The sequence below is a fragment of the Thunnus thynnus genome, chromosome 17 (assembly GCF_963924715.1).
Source record: "Thunnus thynnus chromosome 17, fThuThy2.1, whole genome shotgun sequence".
NCBI lineage: Eukaryota > Metazoa > Chordata > Actinopteri > Scombriformes > Scombridae > Thunnus > Thunnus thynnus.
The window spans coordinates 9,506,758-9,527,450 of record NC_089533.1 but is presented as its reverse complement, the minus strand read 5'-3'; the positions used below and the strand labels follow the sequence as shown (position 1 = coordinate 9,527,450).

Sequence of the window (20,693 nt, the reverse complement as noted above, 5' to 3'; positions counted from 1 at the left end):
TCTTCATAGTCAGAATTTGAACATAAGCCACTTTACACATAAACTGAGAGAAAAGGTGTGATATTTAGAGTGTTTTTCCTCTAATATTTATATATGGTGATATGTAATATATATTGGTAATCAAAAGGAGCATATCCCAGCTGTTGTATAAGGGTTTTCAGCATATATCACCTTTGATATCCCGAATTACGTCACACTATTAAAGTGCATTCAAACGTATTCAACTAAAAACAAATTGAAGCAGTTCAAAGAGGTTTTCGAGAGGTGCGGCAGATTTGTTTTCAATTGTCAGCCGATTACAGAAGTGATTACAGCATCTAGAATTGGATCTGAATTTAAAATTTGTGGCTCTCCAACTGTTTTTCTCTCTTAATTTCACTAATATTTACATCTGAACCTGCAGCTGGCAAGAGAAGAATGAATTAACCTGTGAATGAATCATCATTCATCCTGAGCCCGAGTGCTCAGCTCCAATGAAATTAACATAAATCCCAAAGTAATTTTAGAATAATTTAAATCTAAATAGCAAAGGGCTGAATAATCAACAAGTAATGAGAAGTAAAATTGGTCATCTGTTCACATCTCTCACTATCAGCTTCATCAACAGGCATGGCTGCTCCCATTCATTCCAAACAATCATCTTTAGAGGTCAGTCCCCCTTCTATCCAGTTAATTTTACCAAGAGGCATGAATGTTTCAGTTCATACTGTATTACTCATCACTCCTGAGACACAAAGGCCAAATAGCAGCCATATTAATTTATTCATGCGAGCCATCCCTTCCTTTGCTGCCATAAATGCAAATTTGAGCTTGATTAGGGTTTCCAATTTTCATTTTGTGGAACAATCAGGCTTCAAAAATCAATTTTGATATAATCAGATTTCAATATTTATTTTTATTTGTTTTAATTTAAAAAAATGAAGATATTCCAATTAAACTGGAAGGAACATGTATTGGGCTGGTAAATTTAACAAAAATACTTATTGATATCCATAAAGTTCAATGTTTAATAGAAATTTTATCAAATGTACTTCACCTCTAATTACCCTTTTCTCAAAAGGTAATTTTCAAGCAATATGCACAGCGTCCATAGTACACAACGCCCTCTAACTGTTGCTTATCAGACCTGTTATTAATCTGTGAATGGAGTCACTCACTGCAAGTCAAGCGATTATCAAGCAATTATTTGCATGAAATTATAGACAAAGATATGTTACTATGACCTACACAGTGAACCCCTGTACATTTTTTGTGACATCAAATACATGACTCATCTATCATACATTATGCACCTCTGAAATGTTCTTTTATTTCATCACCAGTACTTCCAAACTCTGATCAGAACAGAATCAAATAAATATATAAAAAAAAGGACGGAAACAAACAAAATAAATGGTACTTTCAAAAGAATTCAGCAGTGTGTTTTTTTTTAAGGAGGAATCTTAAAAGTTCAGTCAGTCCACTGGGCTGAAAATATTTTTTCCAGGAAATGGACATCTCTCCGCTGTCAGAGAGCAGAGCCTTCAGTATCATCCCACTTCTTATTAGTCATGCTGCTATGTGACTCTTATGCATTAGGTTTCAATGAGAGAATGATCACATATTTCTACATGGCTGGCAGTGCAAATTATTAGCATAAGCAGCACTGGTAAATGACTTTCTGTAACAAAGCAAATACCAAACTGAGAATGTAGAACAAACACTGTGAGGCAAACAACAACTTGAGAGAAACCATAGCATTGGGCTCTTGAGGAATATCACACAGATGATTCTTGCATAGGTTTACCTATTACTGATTCAGTGCTGCTACTGTGTGAAGTTTGCAGGGATAAAAATCAACACCAACAGTATGTGATGTGTCTTATGCCTTCAGCGGCGAGACTCACTGATGCCTCAACAGTGCCACCTTTTGACGAGAGTTATTAAGAAAGCCTCTTCTTCATGTTCAGACTCATCAAAAACACTTTTGTGGATCTCAAGAGAACATCTAACTTGACCAAATTGTTCATTGTAGAATACAAATTAGACAAATAAAAGAGAGCTACCATCATTTTATTGGCTTTCTGTACATTCTAGCGAGGAAATATTTCTCAGCTGAGTCCTTTCTGCTGGCATTTGGCTTCAAAGTCCGAACATTACTGAACACACTCGAGAGTTTATCCTGGAGTTTCTGAGAGAGGATCCCGTCCCAGTATTTACAAAGCAGAGAGCCCCCCGGCTGTAAAATCTTCCCCGCCAAGTCTATCAAAGACAAACACAAAGTGATGAGTTTCTCATGGTCCATGTCTCTGAAACCGCTGGCGTTGGGTGCCATGTCGCTCAGGATGACATCGGCCCGGCCGCTGGGGAGCAGCTCGAGCAGCTTGGCGTGCGTGGTGGGGTCAGCGACATCGTGATTGGACAGGAAGTGGGCACCGTCCAGAGGTGTTATGTTTAGCAGATCAATGCCAACAACTGTACCACGTGGTAACTCTGAATCTACAATGACAGAAAAGATTTCAGTTGATTCTTCTGGCACCAATAATCTCACCAGGTTCTGTCAGTAAATTCTGTGTTTTTTTATACAAAACAAGACAAACCCACAGCTGCACTGCAGGCATTACTGCATAGATAAGAGTATAAGTATCATGACATATCTTTATCAGAGGAATACTAACATAAAAAAATCAGCCTGACTAGTAAATAAATTAATTCTTCATAATTAATGCAGTTTTTTTTTAAAAAGTCATCTGTTCATTGAGTGCTATTACTGGCACTATTTTAAATCTACATATGTAATAAATGAATGTAGTTTAGTTTTGGATCGCTGAATTTAGGATCAGCAGACAGAACAAACAAACAACCTGTCCTCCGAGCAGCCACTGGTTTCGCTTAATTAGTATGAAAATCAACTTGTATAGACTTTTAAAATCCTTTAGATTGGTAATCCATCAATGTCACATCTGCTTCTACTTTTATCAAAAGTTGGTTGGATTGTGTTGCTTGTTAGTGCAGTGTTAACTTTGCAAATCAATCTTACTAATTAACAATAAACTAACTTTGACAAGAATAAATGCACAAGAACAGATATAAGTGTCTCTGTGTTGATTTTCATACTATAGTGAAAACCACTGGCTGTCTGAAAGAGTAAAGTAAAAACAAATAAAACATTGGAAACAGTGTGTTTTAAAAATCCAGTTTGCAGTTAATGTAGGTAAAGAATACAGGACTTAATAGAGGTTTTAAACATGTGGCTTCAGCTGTGACATCTGCTTCATTAAAACACTTCACATTATGTTCTTCACCTCAGATATTATACAACTGCAGCACGTTGCTGTGGCTTTCTGAGTTGTGCCGTGCGTTTGTACAAACTTTAGAGGCTAATCAAAGAGTCAAATGTGACAATTTACAATTAAAAAAAATGTAAAATTAGTCACTCACTGATGTATATAATTGTTTATCCAGAGCTGCTACAATTAGTTGATTAGTCAATCAACTGAAAATTAAACACCAACTATTCTGATGATGATGATATCTTTGGGATGTGGACTGTTGGTTGAGACAAAACAAGACATTTGGGTTTTGGGAAACAGTGATGGACATTTTTCACCATTTTCAGACATTTAATAGACAAAACGACTAATCAATCAATCGAAAAAATAATAAACAAATGAATCGATAATGAAAATAATTGTTAGTTGCAGCAAATCTATCCGTTATTTAGTGTAGAAACTTCCAGCTTCTATTTGTTGCTGAACAAATATTCAAAATTTTATTGAAATAGCAATATGACAATTGCAGGAGGCGCAATATTTGTTAAAGGTGAAACGTGTGTAAAAAATACCATTTTGAATTAAATATTGTCATCCTGGCCTACACATCATATTCTAGAGACTTAAAAAAAAAAAACATCTGTTGGCTACAGATCTCTGCAAAAATCATACCATAATCATTTTAATATGTTTTTCAATGAAAATGAGAACAATGATGTAGGAATTATCATTCTCTCTAATATCGCAAATCATATGGCAATTGAAATATCAGTCAAAATAATTGCAATTAGTTTGTTTTTTTTTAATCGTTATGGTCACACCATGAGGAGTATCAAAACATCACACAGCATCATATATCATGGGCAAATACTGATGGAAATACAACTAAAGTTATACCAAATACAAACTTATTATATTTTTCAAACTGAGGTGTTGAGTCAAAAGTATAAAAACTGTCCATATATAATATTAATGGTGTCCATAGTAACCCCATACTGTACAGTACCACTTTATCACTTACTTGTCTTGAAATATCAGTTTTTCCAGTATTATTTCATGTTCAAGTTACTCTATAAATCTTCATTTTTAAGTTCAAAACAAAGCAAGAAAGATGCATTAATCAAGAGGCTCATTTTCCTATAAATGACAATATAAAACAACTTACTGACTAAGCTTTTGGGTAAATTAAGACCCTAATAATTTAAACAGGAGTAGTCATTGTCCACAGTGGCTTGTCATAGTGTCTCTATAGTGTCGTGCGTGATTAGCTGCATCTATACCCGCCTCTCCTCTCACCTGTCCTGGCTGAGTTAACCCTCTGAACTGCCACCTGGCTCCAGGCTCCAGGTGCAGCTCCGCAGTCCACCACACTGTATCCAGGCTGTAACACCCTGAACTTGTCATCTATCTCCAGCAGCTTGAAGGCGCTTCTGCACCGAAAGTTTTGTGCGTGAGAAGCTTTGACATACGGGTCACTGAGCTGCCGCTGCAGCCAGCGCTGTTCAGCCGGGGTCTTCCCCTTCATCTTCCTCAGGAGACATAACGACGTGTGAATAAACCTCCTCTGTAGAGAAGGGCACCACATTGTTTTTGGTTGAGCAGGGTCATGTGCGACACGTGGTCAACTGCGCCTGCGTCGAAATACAACTCGCCATTGGTTGAAAAAAGACACAGTGTGTAATGCCTAAACATGTCCCCCTTACTGCAAAGTAGTTCCTACTTCTAAAACGCGTATGAATGCCATGTGTTTGTATCTTTCTCTGAATATTTATGTTTCATTTTCTGACTGTATCTTGTAATTTTCTACATTTTAATCGTCTCTGTCTTTCATTACGTTTTATACTTTTAGGCACGTTGGAAATATCATTGGAAAAAGGTTTTATGTGAATATTTTTATCATTCGATCTTCATTTTCTTATCATTATTTATTATTTATTATGTATGTTATTATTTATTATGTATAAGTTATTTATTGTTGTTGTTGTTGTTGTTGTTGTTGTTGTTATTGTTATTATTATTATTATTATTATTATTATTATTATCATTATTATTATTATTACTATTATTATTATTATTAAGGTTGGTATGACATCCAGCTTCTTATCACAAGAGAACAACCTAACAATGCAAGCAAAATTGTTGTACAATGTACAATATTTAGCTTAATATTTGCATGTTTTAAATTAAATCATGGAAATTGAATATATCGGCCTAAATTTTTATTTATTTTATTTATTTATTTGGTGCAGTACATCAAATGTTAACATTTCTGTTTAAAACTGTACATTGTCCCAATAAATACAATAAAATAAATACACTATTGGGACCCTATCACACAAATCACACAGATGACCCATGTGGTGATAAAGAGAATTAAATGAATAAATAAAAAGTCAAAACACTAGAAACTGTGACGTATGACTGGAGGAACACGTTGGTCAGGTTTCCAGTCGATCGTATTTCGGGGTAACACATAAGAACTGATCTTTCACGTGAATGATGGAACTCGTAGATTGAGTTTAACATGATTAGACCAATCCGTAGTGTTACATTATCAGCACGTCACGTGAGGACGTCTTGTAGTGTTGCACGCGGGAATCAATCAACGTTAAAATCATTGTGTACTGCGTGCAGACAATAAATACTTTCTCATTGTTCAGTATTTTGTTTTTCATCAGGTCACAGACTGAACAGGTGAGGATCTAAACGTTGTGTTGACTGTGCTCAGGCAGTGCAGGTTGGCAGATAATGTTACTGGTCGCAATATTTAGCCTACAGTGTGTTTAAGTGGGCCTATACTTCCCTCCACAGACAGGTGAGATGTTGACCTCCAAGCTGCTGACTCTGGTCCTGGTGGTCCAGCCGGGCAGAGTGCTGCTGGGCATGAAGAAGAGAGGATTTGGGGTTGGGAAGTGGAATGGGTTTGGGGGCAAAGTTCAACCTGGAGAAACCATTGAAGATGCTGCAAGAAGGTAAATTAATCTGACACCCTTCCTGTTATTTTAAAGGGAAAAGCTGTTTGTGTTGTATTTAGTAGCCTATATGAACTAAGACTAATAGACAATTGGAAGAAGATCTTGTACTTAAAGACCCCCTCCAGACATATAAAAACATATTTTTGAGTGGAGGGGGACTTAAATTAAAAGTGCTGATACTGCAATGTAAAAATACAAGTTACATACAATAATAGGCCTGCATGAGAAAGTCCTCTAAAATCCCCCTTAAGTAAAAGTACCTAAGTATTTGCATGGTTCCTCTGACTGATATATTATTACATAAGAAATCATTAGAGTATTAATACCGAAGCATCAGTGTGTAAGCAGCATGTTACTGTTGTAGCTGCTGGAGGTGGAGCTAGTTTGAACTACTTTATATACAGTTAGCTAGTTTAGTCCAGTGGTTGCCAACCTAGGGGTCGGGCCCCTCCAAAGGGTCACCCGATAAATCTGAGGGGTCGTGAGATGATTCATGGGAGAGGAAAGAAGTATTCGTCTTCGAGTTTTTGGAGTTTTTCTCTAATCTTTGATTTTTGGTGAAATATTGGATCATTTGAATATTTATTTAAGTGAAATCATGTGAGAAGTTTAGAGGGAAAAATCACTATTTGGTGGAGCTGTTAACAACTCATAGACATCTGAAATGTGACCCCGACTACACACTACTTTTTGTAAGACGTCAAAAGCCAAAAATGTTGGAAACCACCGGTTTAATCTTATTTTAAAAGCTTGATATATTATTCACTGTGTCAAATCTTCATCTTAAAAGTAACTAAAGCTGTCAAATAAATGTAGTGGATCAAGTCTTTTTACAAACTGGTTTAAGTACAATGTTGTGACAATAAGTTAATGAGCAGAAAGGGTGTAAGGACACAATCAGCTCACAGTTTATTATTACACAATATAAGGTAGGGAAGTGAATTCAAACCTAAGATACATTTAATAAAGTCTAGATTAAAAGCAGTAAAAAAATCCTCTATTTATTACTCCTCAGATACCAAATATGTATTAGCTATGAATGCTGCATAATACACTAAAGGAAAAAAGGAAGTTTGATAAAAAATGTAGCTGATTTTGCAATTCATTTTCATCTTCACAGTGCATGCTATCACATTTTTGTGTTGCTAACATGCATTAATAAAAACAACATGCCCAAAGCTGTGAAGCAGCTGTTGGACTCAAACAGTTTGTCTATTTGGATATAACAACATAGACAATCCCAGTATAGTGTGCAAATGTTAAAAGAAAGATAGTAAATAGTAAAAAAAGATCAACCCATTTAAGATGTGAGTTCATGTAGTTTGTTAAGTTCGACAAAATAAATGAATGATGAGTATTTGATCAGTTATCAGCAGGAAGTTTGCTCTAAAGCTAAAGGAAGGAAGCCCTGAGGGAAAACAGGCCAAGTCCCAAGATGTTTTCACTCAAATGTGAAAAACAGACCTGCTTTGTGTAAAGAATATTTGGAACAAAAGCTCTTAGGACAGCCAGACAGTCATCAATATCAGAGCTCTGTGAGTCAGTAAAAATACTTGTGATTGCTGTTTGACTGCTATTAGATTGATAAATCCATCAGAGGAAAGATTTTTTGCTATTAACTTAAGTGTCTATGCTGAGGAGAATAACGTTTTTTTATTTAGTATTGGATGTCTAAGATACAAGATTCAAATATTGTACGCTATGTCAATGTTTTACTGTGATTTATCTTTGCTTTTTGCATAAGAATGACAGAAGGAAATAGGACTTAACATTGTAGATGTTAACCTTGGTGGGAAAAATCAAAGATAACAGTGTTTATCACACTATGAGAATACATGTTCAGGGGTCAACCTTGAAGGAGGTAATGCTGGGGAGGCACTGAGCATAAGAATTGACAGCAAACTGATCTTGAATGCTTTCAACTGCATCCCATGGTCTTCATCAGCAAATGGAGATGACTCACAATAAATCCTGTGTCTGCAAAACACTCATATTGTATTACTTTACCATCTGTTCACTTTTAGCATCCGTGTGAAGTGTACCGTGAGATTATTTTTTAAAACGCGTCATCAAAAATGTATGTGATGTTTTTATTTCTTAGAGAACTGCATGAAGAAAGCGGTCTCACGGTGGATGCTCTCGAGAAGGTCGGAAATATCAAGTTTGAATTCGTCGGAGAAACGCAGCTGCTCGACGTCCATGTTTTCAGAGCCGACAGTTATAACGGACAACCGACAGAATCAGAAGGTACGAGTTCCTCTGCACCGCAATGAAGTGTGAAGAAACAGAAGTGGGTACTGTTAAAGGATAATTGGAAAGCGTTTTTATGTGTTACTAGTGTTTTATATCTGGGATAATCATAATCACAGTGGAATAATCAGAAAAAAACAAAAATGGAACAGCTATGTACAAAAATATATACAATATGTAACATAAAAATGTAAAAGTCTCTAAAAAATAAAGCTAGATTTTACACAACTGAAGCTAGAAAACAACACCCTTAAATGGAAATTTCCTATAATGTAAAAATAGCATAACCTTTAAAACAATCACTGTATAAAGGGAAGTACTGGTTCCCATGATAGAAAGTCTTCACGCACTCTGTGGGTGGAGAGGAACTATATATTTTTGGTGGAATATAATTCCAAGTAAATGAAGTGTGGAAAAACCCCAGGAATCCTATGAAATTTCTCTCTTCTTACTTTTGGTTCCTCTTAATCTTGACTTCCTTATAAATGATTTACCTCACTACCACTTGAGACTACATGACATTTATAGTTTAAGTTGGTCCTTAAAGTTTAGATGAAGCCGTCAGAGAATCCAAAGAATAATAGCTAGTTTACGATTATCACTTTGAAAGTAAACTAGTAATGTTCCTTCTAAGTGTACTGATTGAAACAGTTATGTGGGAACAATAGCATATTAGTGAAAGGGAAGAATTTATAAGTGTGCTCTTAACAGACCAACGTTAAAGGACTGTAAATACACAAGGGAGACAGGAGGCACTCGACAGAAGGAATGCAGAGACCCTGCGCTGATCTGTATTTCCTGAGAATTTAGCCAAGGTCGACCGGGGGGAAGTCCTGAGACACACAGCAAACCACAGCTCAAAGAGTAGTCAGACAGCTTGAGCACTGAAGAGTCTGGAGGGTTAGAGAAGTCAAACAGCCAGGGGGGGGGTGGGTGAAGAGATAAGAGGAGAAAAAAGCTTGAATGAAATGTCCTGAAGTTAGTGAAAGGGAAGAATGTGTTTAAATTGCTGAACAAATCGGAGAAGTTGGCAGCAATTCAAAGGTGTGGAATCAGGCTGAGAAGCAATCTGGGCAGTTGATGCAGGATAAGATGGGCAAAAGTTGTATCATTTGTGACACAAAGATACAAGTTAGATTGTTTTGGTTTTTAAGGAGAGACTGAATTTCCTCAAAGATGTACAATACTGTGCAAATATTTAAGGCACTTGTGGGAAAAAAATGCTGTAAAGTGAGGATGCTTTCAAAACTAATGCCAAGAATAGTTTTACCTGGCAGGTAGGTTGTTCCGAGCGTTTTTGGAGAATTTTCCTGTGGATTTAGGCATCTCAGGTGCTTCTGTCTCCTCATGTTATCCCAGACCATGATGATGAGATCAGGACTCTGTGGGGGCCGTACCATCTGCTGCAGGACTCCTTGTTCTTCTTGTCGATGAAGATAGTTCTTTAGGACTCCCGGCTGTATGTTTAGGGGTCGTTGTCTTGCTGCAGAATTAATTCGGGACCAATCAGACACCTCCCAGATGGTATTGCATTATGGATAAGAAACATCTAAAGTGTCTAAAACTTTTGCACAGTACTGTATGTACTTACATAATTTTTCATAGCCAGAAATCCTGCTTTTTCTCCCACTAAAGAACAAAATTATGCCTCCATATATACATAACAGCCCACAGCCGTGGTGGCACCGACATCGCTTGCTCAATACAAACACTTTAAATCACATTTCACCTTCTTATTCCTATGAAACTGTTGCTTTACTGAATTGGAAGTAGGATAATTTAATATTCAATTCACGAGAACATCCTCCGTCTTTGTACAGAATAGATTAGATAAAGCAGGAAAGGAGTTTGATACCATTTTTATCTGCACAGAGGTTAATAATGATGTCTGTCAGCTACATGTAATTTTGCAAGTCATAATGCAGCTTGAATTGATTTAATGATAATAACACAGTGCACTGAGCAGTGACTGAGATGGGTCAGAAGTGGCACAGAAACGGTGATTAGTGATAAACTCTGGGATTCTGGCGTTCCTCCTGTTACATCAAGGTAGATGATAAAAAGCTGATTTGTTTTTGTGACGTCTAGTAATTATTTTCTCTTTTTTGGTTTCTAGAAATGAGGCCTCAGTGGTTTGAATGTGACAAAATCCCCTTCAGTCAAATGTGGGCTGATGACATTCTGTGGTTCCCCCTGATGCTCCAGAAGAAGAAATTTGTGGGCTACTTCAAGTTTCAGGGTCACGATGTGATCCTCAGCCACAAACTGGAGGAGGTGGAGGAGCTGTGAGGTCTGCACTGCAGATGTTGTTGAAGACTGGATCAGCCCTTCAGATATCTTCTTTAAATGTTGGATATATCACACTGTTCGGTGTTCGTTGTTCAGTTTCGTTTGTGGGAGGAAAACGAAGATACTGAGGACCAAACAGATGTTAACCGTACATGTGGACATACTGTAATATATTAGGGTGAAACTTTTTTTTTCTGTATATAATTTTAATTCTAGTCTTTAGAAATATTATCAGCCTGATATTTTGCCGGTATTCATTCCTGATCACCTGACACCTTTTGTAATAAAAGAAATCAAGGCAGCAGTACACTGACATGTTTTTCAGTTCTGTATTTTTATTTTTCAGGATAACTGATTTTACACAATTCAGCATTTGATTTCATTTTTTTAATAAAATATTTACAATATCTACAACAACAGTTTTACAGTTTCATTGAGTGTCATATTCTGTTCAAGTTAACTTGATTTCTAATACTTTTTTTTTTTTTGCCAAAACAAATGTTTTCTACTGTATTTACGTACAGTATTACGATTTGTTCATAAAATATCTAATGAGAACTATGTGCCTCAACAAAACCATTTCAACACAATCAGTTCGGTGTATTTGAGATGACATCAGTTGGTGACAATTTGTGAGGTAACTTCTAAAACATGAGCCCAGATATTTGATTTACTTTCAGAAAATAAATGTCCATCATTGTTTTAATGCCAAATGTATGAAAAGTAGAAAGTCTGATAATATATGGAAAAGTATTTAACATATGATGTCTGATGTGATACACATGATTACACAAATTTAAAATTGTGATACCTGCAACTGTGAAGAACAGCCTTCCTTTATTATGTTAGAGTTGAAAAGCTTAAAATTTTCCAGTAAAATTAAGGAATAAAAGGTGTTGAATCATTGAATTTATGACTGTGTCATATATAATGGAATCCCATTATATGATTTATTGCACAGGTGAGTATTTCAGTGAATTTATATCATTTATCTTTGGTAGTAAATCAATAGCTTATAGTGTTATTACTAACATATTATGCCACTAGTGCCAGTATCATTTTATCAATAAATCTCAAATCTCTGCCCTTTGTAGTATCCTATACGTTTGAAATAGCTTATGAAATAAAACTGGGAGTCTTAATTTAACCAGAGAAAGCAAATACATTGCATACATGAAAGTAAACACTTTAATAGTAAGAGAAATAGCACAGTGTCCATAAAAAATATAAAGTATGCTGCTACACATCCTTATAATCTGAAATCTGTATCAAAAACACATCGCTCAAAAAGTTATTTAATCTAAAAACCTTCATGACTGGAAATGTAAAATAATCCTATCCTGTAATAAAGTAAAACTTTCTGTCCCTTTTGTGTCACTTGTTTTTAAACTTAGTGTATATAACTTTTTGCAAAGTAAGTTAAAAACATGTAAATTAGGAATAGAGTTATATAATGTCATTCTTCACGTCTGACAAGCTGAAAGGTCCCTTGTAAAAATTAAAGAGCTCAGAGGATTCTCCTTCCTTGATGGCAGTTGTAAAAGTTGATTTGGAAATGGACATTAATTTATGAGCCCACAGTCTCTTCCAGTTACAGGTGATAACAGGTTGATGATCAAACCCAAGAAGGTAAAACATTGAGAAGTTGAGAAAGCCACTTATACAGTATTAAAAATCCTCTTACTGAAGGTAATGTATGTTGCGCAAAAGAAGACTTTGTAGAAGAAGAAAAGTCGTGCATTCTACATTTCTCTTTAGCTCACAGAGCGAGTCATTTTCCAGTTTGTGATCCTCATGAGCGGCAGTGCTTCTCTCCTGCACCTCGTGTGTATTCAGGTCTTAGAGGGGGGGTTTCAATCCGTTATTACCACCAAAGAGACATCCCAGTTTTGGCTGGAGTTCATTCCACACCTTTCCCATCTGGAAAGAAAGTAAAAAAAAAAAAAAATCAAGTCAGTTCCAAAATGGGAAACCTGGAATAGCTCTTACATGATACGCTGCATCAAAATAACACTTAGTGGTTTGCAGCTTACAATTTACAGACCATTGAAAAGAGAAACATCTCAGTAAAATCATCCTGAAGTACTTCCTCTCCTCTCAAAGCTGGCATATTGGAATTTGAGTCAAAAAAGACTAAGATCAGACAGATATCTAACAAAAGAAATATATACCGTGTGCTTTATTTGATTTTATAACTGGTTAAGGTATATGTGAGATTCACTTGTGAAATGTAAGCCAACTCAAATCCTAGAGGAGAATATTATCCTTTCAACGATACCATCCATCATTATTAGTTCTTTTGTGGGACTTTAAAAGTCAATTTAAAACTGATTTGACCCTCCTGGAGCTGTACTGTGTCATAGTAGAGAGAAAGGTCTGTAAAAAAAAAAAAAAGAAAAAAAAAAGAGAGAGAGATTTCCAGACGAACAGTCTCACCTCTCTGTGTCCTTGGACCTGGGAGTTAACAAAAGCTCCCAGAATGTGGGATGTGATTGGAAGGTAGTTGAAGATAAGCTGTGTTTCTTGATGAAGGCAGAACAGGGAGAAGTAGTTCCGCAGCTCCATGGTCTGAATGGCGTTTTCTTGCTGATAAGAGAATAATAATAAAAAAAAAATCAAAAGTTTTTTCCTCAAATGATACCAGAAATAAAATGATTAAGTTCTCTGCTCATATTACCTAAACAGGGATATTGCCCAGAAAGAATTTAATTATACGTTAAAGTGATATATATATATATTCTTTGCAAGATTTAGAATTTGCAAACATTACAATATCAGAGGCCAGGCTGAATAACTCTCAAAATATTACTCTCTTTTTTTGATAACTTAGCACAGTTAATATTAGTGAATATAATGTGGTCACATAATTCTACTTTTCCTGCTCATCAACCAATCAAATCTTGGCAAACACATTTTCGGTGCACATCTCCTTGACTTATTTATTGTTTCTAGTCTTAACCGCGTCGAGTCCTTAAATGCAAACCCCTTAAATCTTACTTTCGGAGGCTTTTGTTTTAAGAAAATGGTTAGTTATTGTAATAATTTAAACACCTAATGTACAAGGACCTAACATCTTAAAGTAACTGACTTGCAACTGAAGTCAGACAACTACAAAAGTAGCTCATACTCTCTAGGGGAACATGATGAAATTGTGACCACAAGCCACACTGACTAAAAGGAACTGCAGTCACAAGATGATTATCAACAGTGATACAACAGAATACAGTAAGTTAACGAGTGTTGTCGAGCGCAACAACATAAGTGACTCGGTTTCGAAATAGTGTTTGAGATGATGATTCAGTCCCCTTCAGCGTGAAAGCTCTTATTCAGGAAGTTGTGTTATTATATCCGACCCCCTACGCTGAATATTTCAATAGGGCTGATTAATGGGTTTAATCCAGTCACATACAGATGGCAGAACACACAAACCAGAAATATACTAGGCCCATTAGCAGTGTTTATTCTCCAAAGAGTCTAAATTCAATTAACAGAGAAAAATATCCGATTTCAGTAAATACACTCAAGCGCTAAATGACTTAAAACTGTATATTATCAATCAGGGAGTATCCTGAGAGCCTAAACACGTAGAAACAGAGAGAGACTGAAAGAGATTGACCACCTGAACAATTCTTGATTCAAGCTGCTCCACAGATGCCTGCTCTTTGGGCTGCACAGTCGCGCTCATCATCTGCCTCTTCATCATACCGTACTTGTGCAGAGCTCTCTGGTGTTCGTGGAGCACGCCCTTCTCATGGCGCTCACAAAGATCCTAGAGGAAAAACACACACATACAGCTATTCATATTTGCCTCAGAATGGCAGTGTAATGTATGCGGTAACTGTAATACATAACAGCCAATGATGAGAATACTGTAGTTTGTATAAATGATGAAATTACCATATATATTACAGTTAATAGGTTTCGAGGGTAAGGAAAATGCCACTTCTGCACTACAGTCGCCTTGTATAACTTCAACAAGTCAGAAAAATTGGTGCATATCCTGTCATTTGAATTAAGTTACTAACTGCAATAGGTTTAAATATAACACAGCTCCTTATTGTGTTTGTCCATCAGTGAAAAGTAGATTGACGTTAATGCCTTGACACATAAAAACAAGTTTTGAACAGCTTCCTACAATGAGCGTCGTTGTCCTGTGATGTGAAACGTGCAAACACCGGTACAAAATTACCTGAAATTAAAGTTCAGTGACCTTTCAATGTGGCCTGATCCCTTCATATGATGATGGAAGTGTAAACAGCACTCGAGTAAAACGAGCACAGCGAAAACCAAAAGCGAAACTGACTCACCCTGTACGATTGTAGCAAATCCAGGAAAAGATTCAGTTTTTCCACAACATCATCCTCTTCCCGTCTACCCTGAGGACATTAGCAAAACAACATTTATTTCTCAGTGCCACTTTTGGACAAGCATAGCTGAGCAGGTGGTGGGTATGGAGGACTCAAGGCTATACCTGCTGAGCAGCTTTGTCAGATAGCACAGCGAACTCCACAGACAGACTTTTTAGAGACTGACGCAGAGTCCCCCAAGTGCTTTGTGAAGAGGCCAAGGAAGGAAGAGGTGTAGTATCTGAGCCCAGCATACTGCAGAAAACAGCGTTATTACAGGGACAGAATGTATATAATATTGTAGCTGCCAAACCTATTTCAAGTTAACAACCACGAAGAAGACATTTACTCTGCACAGGAGACACAACAACACAGAGGATTTGGAATCTTATTAAGGAAACATTGTTTTTCTCAGTACAGCTCCTCTGGATAAAATAGAAATACTGCGACTTTATACCCATAATAATGAAATACCTGAGCTCTCTGCCAAACTGGAGGAGATCAGTTGCATTCTCCTTAGAGCGCTCCGCTATTTTCTCAGCTCTGTCCCGCAGCTTGTGGAAGCTGTTGTGAATATTTCTGATCAGCTCTCTGCTTGTTGAGAACTGAGCCTGAATATCAGCGGGGAGATATTCCTACAAAACAAATGTTTTAAATGTAGGTAACTGTTTTGGGAGGGGGGACAAATGTAAGGATTTTTCAATCATACGATGGTCTATGTGACAAACCTTCGCCAGGGTTGCGATTCTGTTGGTCATGAACTCATCGCCGGTTTTCTTGTAAATGTCACGCAGCTTAGTCTGAACATCCTGTTTGGGGAGAGGGGTGAAGAGTGGGTGAGTGGAAAAAGACGCTGAAGCAACTGGAACAGGATGCGTTTCACTGTCAGTCATCATGGTCATAATGCTTATGACACTGACCAAGCAACTACTTACAGAGCCACTGAAGGTGAGGAAAGTCTTGACCAGCTCGTCCTCTGAGAAGAAGGGGTGCCGTGCCACCAAGTTAATGAATCTGCCGAGAGCACGCCTCCTCCCCTCGATGAACTCACGCTCAGAGACGGAAGTCAGGACTGTGGATGTATGACAGAGCAAAACATAAACCTCTGACATCATTTTGCTACACTGCAGCTAGTAGTATAATATGAATGAATTAAGCAGTTTGCCCGTCGATAGAGTCGAGGCTATAAACTATAAGGAGGACAGAATGTTAGAATAAACTAATCATAAATCCATGTTAAAGATCAGTTTATTTGATGTAGTAGCCATTTCAATCGATAGAAAAAAAATACTGCATTTAAATCTCCTGCTTTGAGAGTCTCGTAGATATTCTGAAATTCCTCCATATATGTACACACCAGAGCAGATCTCGAGCTGCACACATCAGTAGGAGAAAATCAGCACAGATGGCAGTGTGTAGGTACCTTTTGGATGCATTTTATACTTGATTAAGATCTCTAATTGTCAAGTTGTGTGATGCAGGGTGTGTGTGTGTGTGTGTGTGTGTGTGTACTGACATAATCATCATTCCAAAGCTACAATAAGTCATTGTGAACTGAAACAGGCTCATTTGACACTTCACTGGTTTCCTACTTTCTTTCAGGCAATAACTCTGATGAATGGCAATGACTGAGTTCGAAACAGGAATAACAGTTTGTATTAAAATGGACAGTGATGAATATTTATTCTTTATCAAACCAAAAACCAATCAACTACTGTAGCCCCTGGATAGTTACACATTTGCAACTGTCCTTCAGTATAGAGGATAAAACCCAAATGATCCCAACAAATGCTCTGAATTCAATCATAGTTTCAGAAAATATTAGGAAAAATCCAAGATAAAGGAAGTGCAGAAACAATCATGTCAGAGACTTCAGACACAGTAACATACCTCCCTTTAACATCCTCTTAGGTGGCAGTGCTGGCACAACTCTGTAGGCAAATCTCTGAAGCAAAACCTCGTGGAAGACGTCAAAGTCGCTATAGCGTCGATAAACTGATATCTTGTAACGCTAGAGAACAAAAAGCACGGAAAATAATCATAAAATAGGCAAGTGCATGTAACATTAAATCAGTTTAGAATATGTACATATGAATAGTCTCTGGAGGTCATGGTTTTACTCCAACCAATTCAATGCACACATAATTGAGAAATGAGAAGTGAGAAGAAAATAACTCTTCCCCTTCTTTAATTTCATCATTTTCAATGTCATCACATTAAGGTTCTGACAAATATGAAGAGACTGGAACCACATTCTTGCTGTTGAGGTTATTCAACAGCATCCTTACTGGGTAACCACTTTAATTTCTATGTAGTAGGTTTTATGGGATGCCTTGCCTGGCTGGTGACCTGGTACTCCACATGTTTGAGGAATAGGCCCTTCTTCTCCGGTATGAGCTCCACCTGGATCGTGTCTCTGGCCAGCAGTTTGTCCAGTGTCTGGGGCACCGTCAGCACGTCATCCTGAGCCGGCTGCATCCTCAGTGCGCTTAAGTCCCTCGGCTCCCCGAGCTGAGGTTTCGGTAACTCTATCGAGCACACAATCACCGCCAACTTCTAATATTTGTTTTTCATGATTAAATCAATATATCTATGATGAAATTAAGCAATTTCTCCACTGTGAGGAATGCTGCTGTTAAGAGAGATTACATGTCTCATTGTGTTTGTCTCTGGCTAGCTGTCTGCGCATGTTGTCCATGTGATCTGTTATTCACCCCTTCCTGTACATTCCAAGAAGGTCATGAATTGAATGTAATGTACTGCGACAAATACAGAAAACTTGTTCTTGCACAGATGAGGAAGTGGCATGCAGCTAGCTGCCATACTGGCCACACCTGAAATAACAGAGAGGGCCTTAAATAATCACAGAAGGTTGGGAATGGATCTAACTCAAGCCAGCATAATGGCTAGCTCTATGAAAACCATAAAACTCGCCCCTATCATCTTCTCACTCTGGGTCTAGTGGAAGAATGCAACACTTAGACATAGTTAAGACTTCTCTGCTAAAATAAAATGATACAAAAATAAGTTTAGTTTAATCAAAATGCTCACTTTTCTTCTCTTATGAAAGAAATAATCTCTAAAATTAAATTTTCGTACCACTACATGCTCCCTCTCTATTACAATTATTACAATACTATTACAATAATATATATCTCATTGAACACAATACGTGGGTATGTCTGCAGTGGTATATTGTCAGCAAGAACTTCTAGTAATAATGAAACCTTGAGTCTATGTGAGCCAATAAAGTCATATTGTAACACTAGAAGGATAGCTCAGGTTGCCCTTAGACACATTATAACACCGTCACCTACCTTGTATGCAGTTCTCCAAGAGTTTGGGGCTTGGTTGCTTTCCTTGCTGAGCGAGAGCAATCAAAGCGAGAGCTTTATAGAGGGACAACTTGTTCAGGAATCCATCTGTGGACTCAACATGCTCAGCAATCTGAGAAGGACAAAGACGATAATATGACCTGAAGGTCGCCATTTTTTTCAGTCCAAGATCTAAATTCAACTGTGGTTTGCATTCCTCTGTGCAAAAAGTGCTCACTAGACACAAAGCCAATGATATGCTCAGAGGTCAGGGAAAGGGAAATTCTACTGAATCATGCACTGTTTCAGTAATATTCAACAGACTTTATACCCACAGAGCAATTTCATAACTCCGAGGTATTGTGCCATTAGCGTATAACTCAGCATTACTGGGAAAAAAAAATCAGAGAGACTGCCAATTATTCAATCCTCGTGTCTTTAACAGCCAACTACACACAGCCTCTGCCAACTTCCTGTCAATAAGGCACTACACCTACATACATATATCTTCTTTATCTGTATTGCCTAATATGAATGTACAAAACATAATGTCTTATCATAACCAAACAAATACTTGAGCAGAGATGTATTATACTCGGGTGTTTAACTGACTAATTTATTATTTTTGATTAAAAGCAAAAATTAGATGAAGCCCTTTAAATTAATAATACATTATCATCAGTATTTATTTTCTGTTCCTTTTGTGCTCAGTTCACACCACAATAAACTCTATGGATGGGTGGATGGATGGATGGATAGATGGGATACACCTCTATTATGTAAATTTAAGGTATAAATTTAAGTTATTTACTGTTATTTATGGTGGGTGCTGCCTCTGTGTCATTAAAAACTACAGTTATATCACAGCCTGCAGCACGGTCATTATTTCTCCCCCACAGCAAAGTGTGAACCCCTCACCTGGCCTAGAACCGCCTTGGAGAGATCGGTCCTTTGGAGCAACCTCTGAAAAACTTCAACCTGCACTCTTTCATCTGTCCTACAGCGGACGGCCTCATATACTTCTCTGTAATAGGCAGGAACTGAGCCTAAAAGAGGAACAACACCTACATAGCATCACAACCACCCAAGTAAGGAACAATTCATTAGCAGCATTCCTCTATTCAATAAAACATATTACCATACCCTATGTCTGTGGTAGTCAATGCTGAGTTTCTGGTGACCTTTTATTGGCCTTCTCATTTTATTTACTATCATGTGACTTTCAGTTATATCAGTCACACAAATTATACAGTTTTGCATTGGTAGTTTTTAGTATTCAAAAATGAGTAATAGCACCCCCAGGGACATCTTATGGAAAAAAAGACATAGAGGTTCCGTATATTAAAAAACCTTATCAGACCTTTACAATCGTATAAGGTTGATAAGATGAAGGTTAGAGATCTCTGGTTATTTCAGTATAGGCCTGCTAAACTGCTCAAGTACTGCAATGCACTACAGACAGTTTTAAACGTGGCAGGAAAACAGCATCAAAACTTTCAGAAACCTGTTACACTTCTGACATTATCTCTAATAGTAATATTCACTGTTATCGCTCATCAAGAAAACGCTAACCGGTGAAGCAAAGTCGGATAAGTCAGTCGTGGAAGGTGTTGAGATGGAGTAAAGATAAATTCCGATCTTAATGTACCCAAAAGTTCTCATTTCTTACTTCTCATCGCGACTTAGGCAGGCAAAAATCGCCACATTTTCAACACGTCAAATACATTTTTTTTGACCCGCTTGACACTGCGACACCGAAGAAATTAGTAAATGATCTGGCAACATTGTGTTAAGGAGACTAATAAGAAGTTTTCGCACTGTACCTTCATTGATCTCTCCTGCCATGGTTCAGACTGTCATGTGAGCACAAGAGCACCTCCATGTGATTTCCTGCAGAAAAGAAAAAACAAGTCATTTATTTCTTAAAGTTGAAGTGATCTCTGGGTAAAGTCCAAGTCTTGAGTAGAGTCATATAAACTGACACTCACATGCAGTGGCAGTTAAAGAGTGTGTCATAAAGCTCACTACGAAAGTGAACTGAACTGTGAAGAGTTTGCGTTGTGAAGAGGCGGTGGTGCTTCTGTTTATAACACAGCTCCTGTTGGTCGACCAATCAGCAGCAGTCTGCTCTTCCCTAAAAAATCTGGGAAGTAAAAAAATATAGTTTTTGGCGTGTTTATTTCCTAGTTTCACATGTGGAGGTTAAATTGGTTTGATTTTTTCGGCTCCTCATTTTGCATAAATAATGCTGCTTTCAAGTGCTCCTCC

General features: G+C 37.3%; 3 protein-coding genes across 6 annotated transcripts; 1 reads left to right on the top strand and 2 right to left on the bottom strand.

Moving 5' to 3' along the window:
* Positions 1 to 2,036: 2,036 nt before the first annotated feature.
* mrm2 (mitochondrial rRNA methyltransferase 2) lies at positions 2,037 to 4,917 on the bottom strand. The gene is made up of 2 exons (XM_067570596.1): positions 4,548 to 4,917; positions 2,037 to 2,478 (listed from the first exon to the last, which is right to left on the bottom strand). Exons 1-2 carry the CDS (start codon positions 4,834 to 4,836, stop codon positions 2,048 to 2,050), a joined length of 720 nt encoding a protein of 239 aa, XP_067426697.1. The 5' UTR covers positions 4,837 to 4,917; the 3' UTR covers positions 2,037 to 2,047.
* An 804-nt stretch (positions 4,918 to 5,721) lies between these two features.
* On the top strand, positions 5,722 to 11,674 carry nudt1 (nudix (nucleoside diphosphate linked moiety X)-type motif 1). Of its 2 annotated transcripts, none has more exons than XM_067615459.1 (4): positions 5,722 to 5,945; positions 6,067 to 6,223; positions 8,328 to 8,473; positions 10,593 to 11,674. In XM_067615459.1, exons 2-4 carry the CDS (start codon positions 6,072 to 6,074, stop codon positions 10,763 to 10,765), a joined length of 471 nt encoding a protein of 156 aa, XP_067471560.1. In that variant the 5' UTR covers positions 5,722 to 5,945; positions 6,067 to 6,071; the 3' UTR covers positions 10,766 to 11,674. The 2 variants fall into 2 exon arrangements, with proteins under 2 accessions (XP_067471560.1, XP_067471559.1); XM_067615458.1 differs by having other exon boundaries at positions 5,724 to 5,945; positions 6,063 to 6,223.
* A 261-nt stretch (positions 11,675 to 11,935) lies between these two features.
* On the bottom strand, positions 11,936 to 20,588 carry snx8a (sorting nexin 8a). 3 transcript variants are annotated; one of them, XM_067615455.1, is made up of 14 exons: positions 20,414 to 20,588; positions 20,249 to 20,315; positions 19,344 to 19,489; positions 18,429 to 18,558; positions 17,449 to 17,639; positions 17,002 to 17,122; positions 16,047 to 16,183; positions 15,840 to 15,920; positions 15,586 to 15,746; positions 15,237 to 15,366; positions 15,073 to 15,141; positions 14,385 to 14,534; positions 13,202 to 13,351; positions 11,936 to 12,685 (listed from the first exon to the last, which is right to left on the bottom strand). In XM_067615455.1, the coding sequence occupies exons 2-14, from the start codon at positions 20,268 to 20,270 to the stop codon at positions 12,605 to 12,607; spliced, it is 1,569 nt and encodes a 522-aa protein (XP_067471556.1). In that variant the 5' UTR covers positions 20,271 to 20,315; positions 20,414 to 20,588; the 3' UTR covers positions 11,936 to 12,604. The 3 variants fall into 3 exon arrangements, with proteins under 3 accessions (XP_067471556.1, XP_067471557.1, XP_067471558.1); XM_067615456.1 differs by having other exon boundaries at positions 19,344 to 19,471; positions 20,414 to 20,587; XM_067615457.1 differs by lacking the exon at positions 19,344 to 19,489 and having other exon boundaries at positions 20,414 to 20,582.
* Between the last annotated feature and the right edge of the window lie 105 nt (positions 20,589 to 20,693).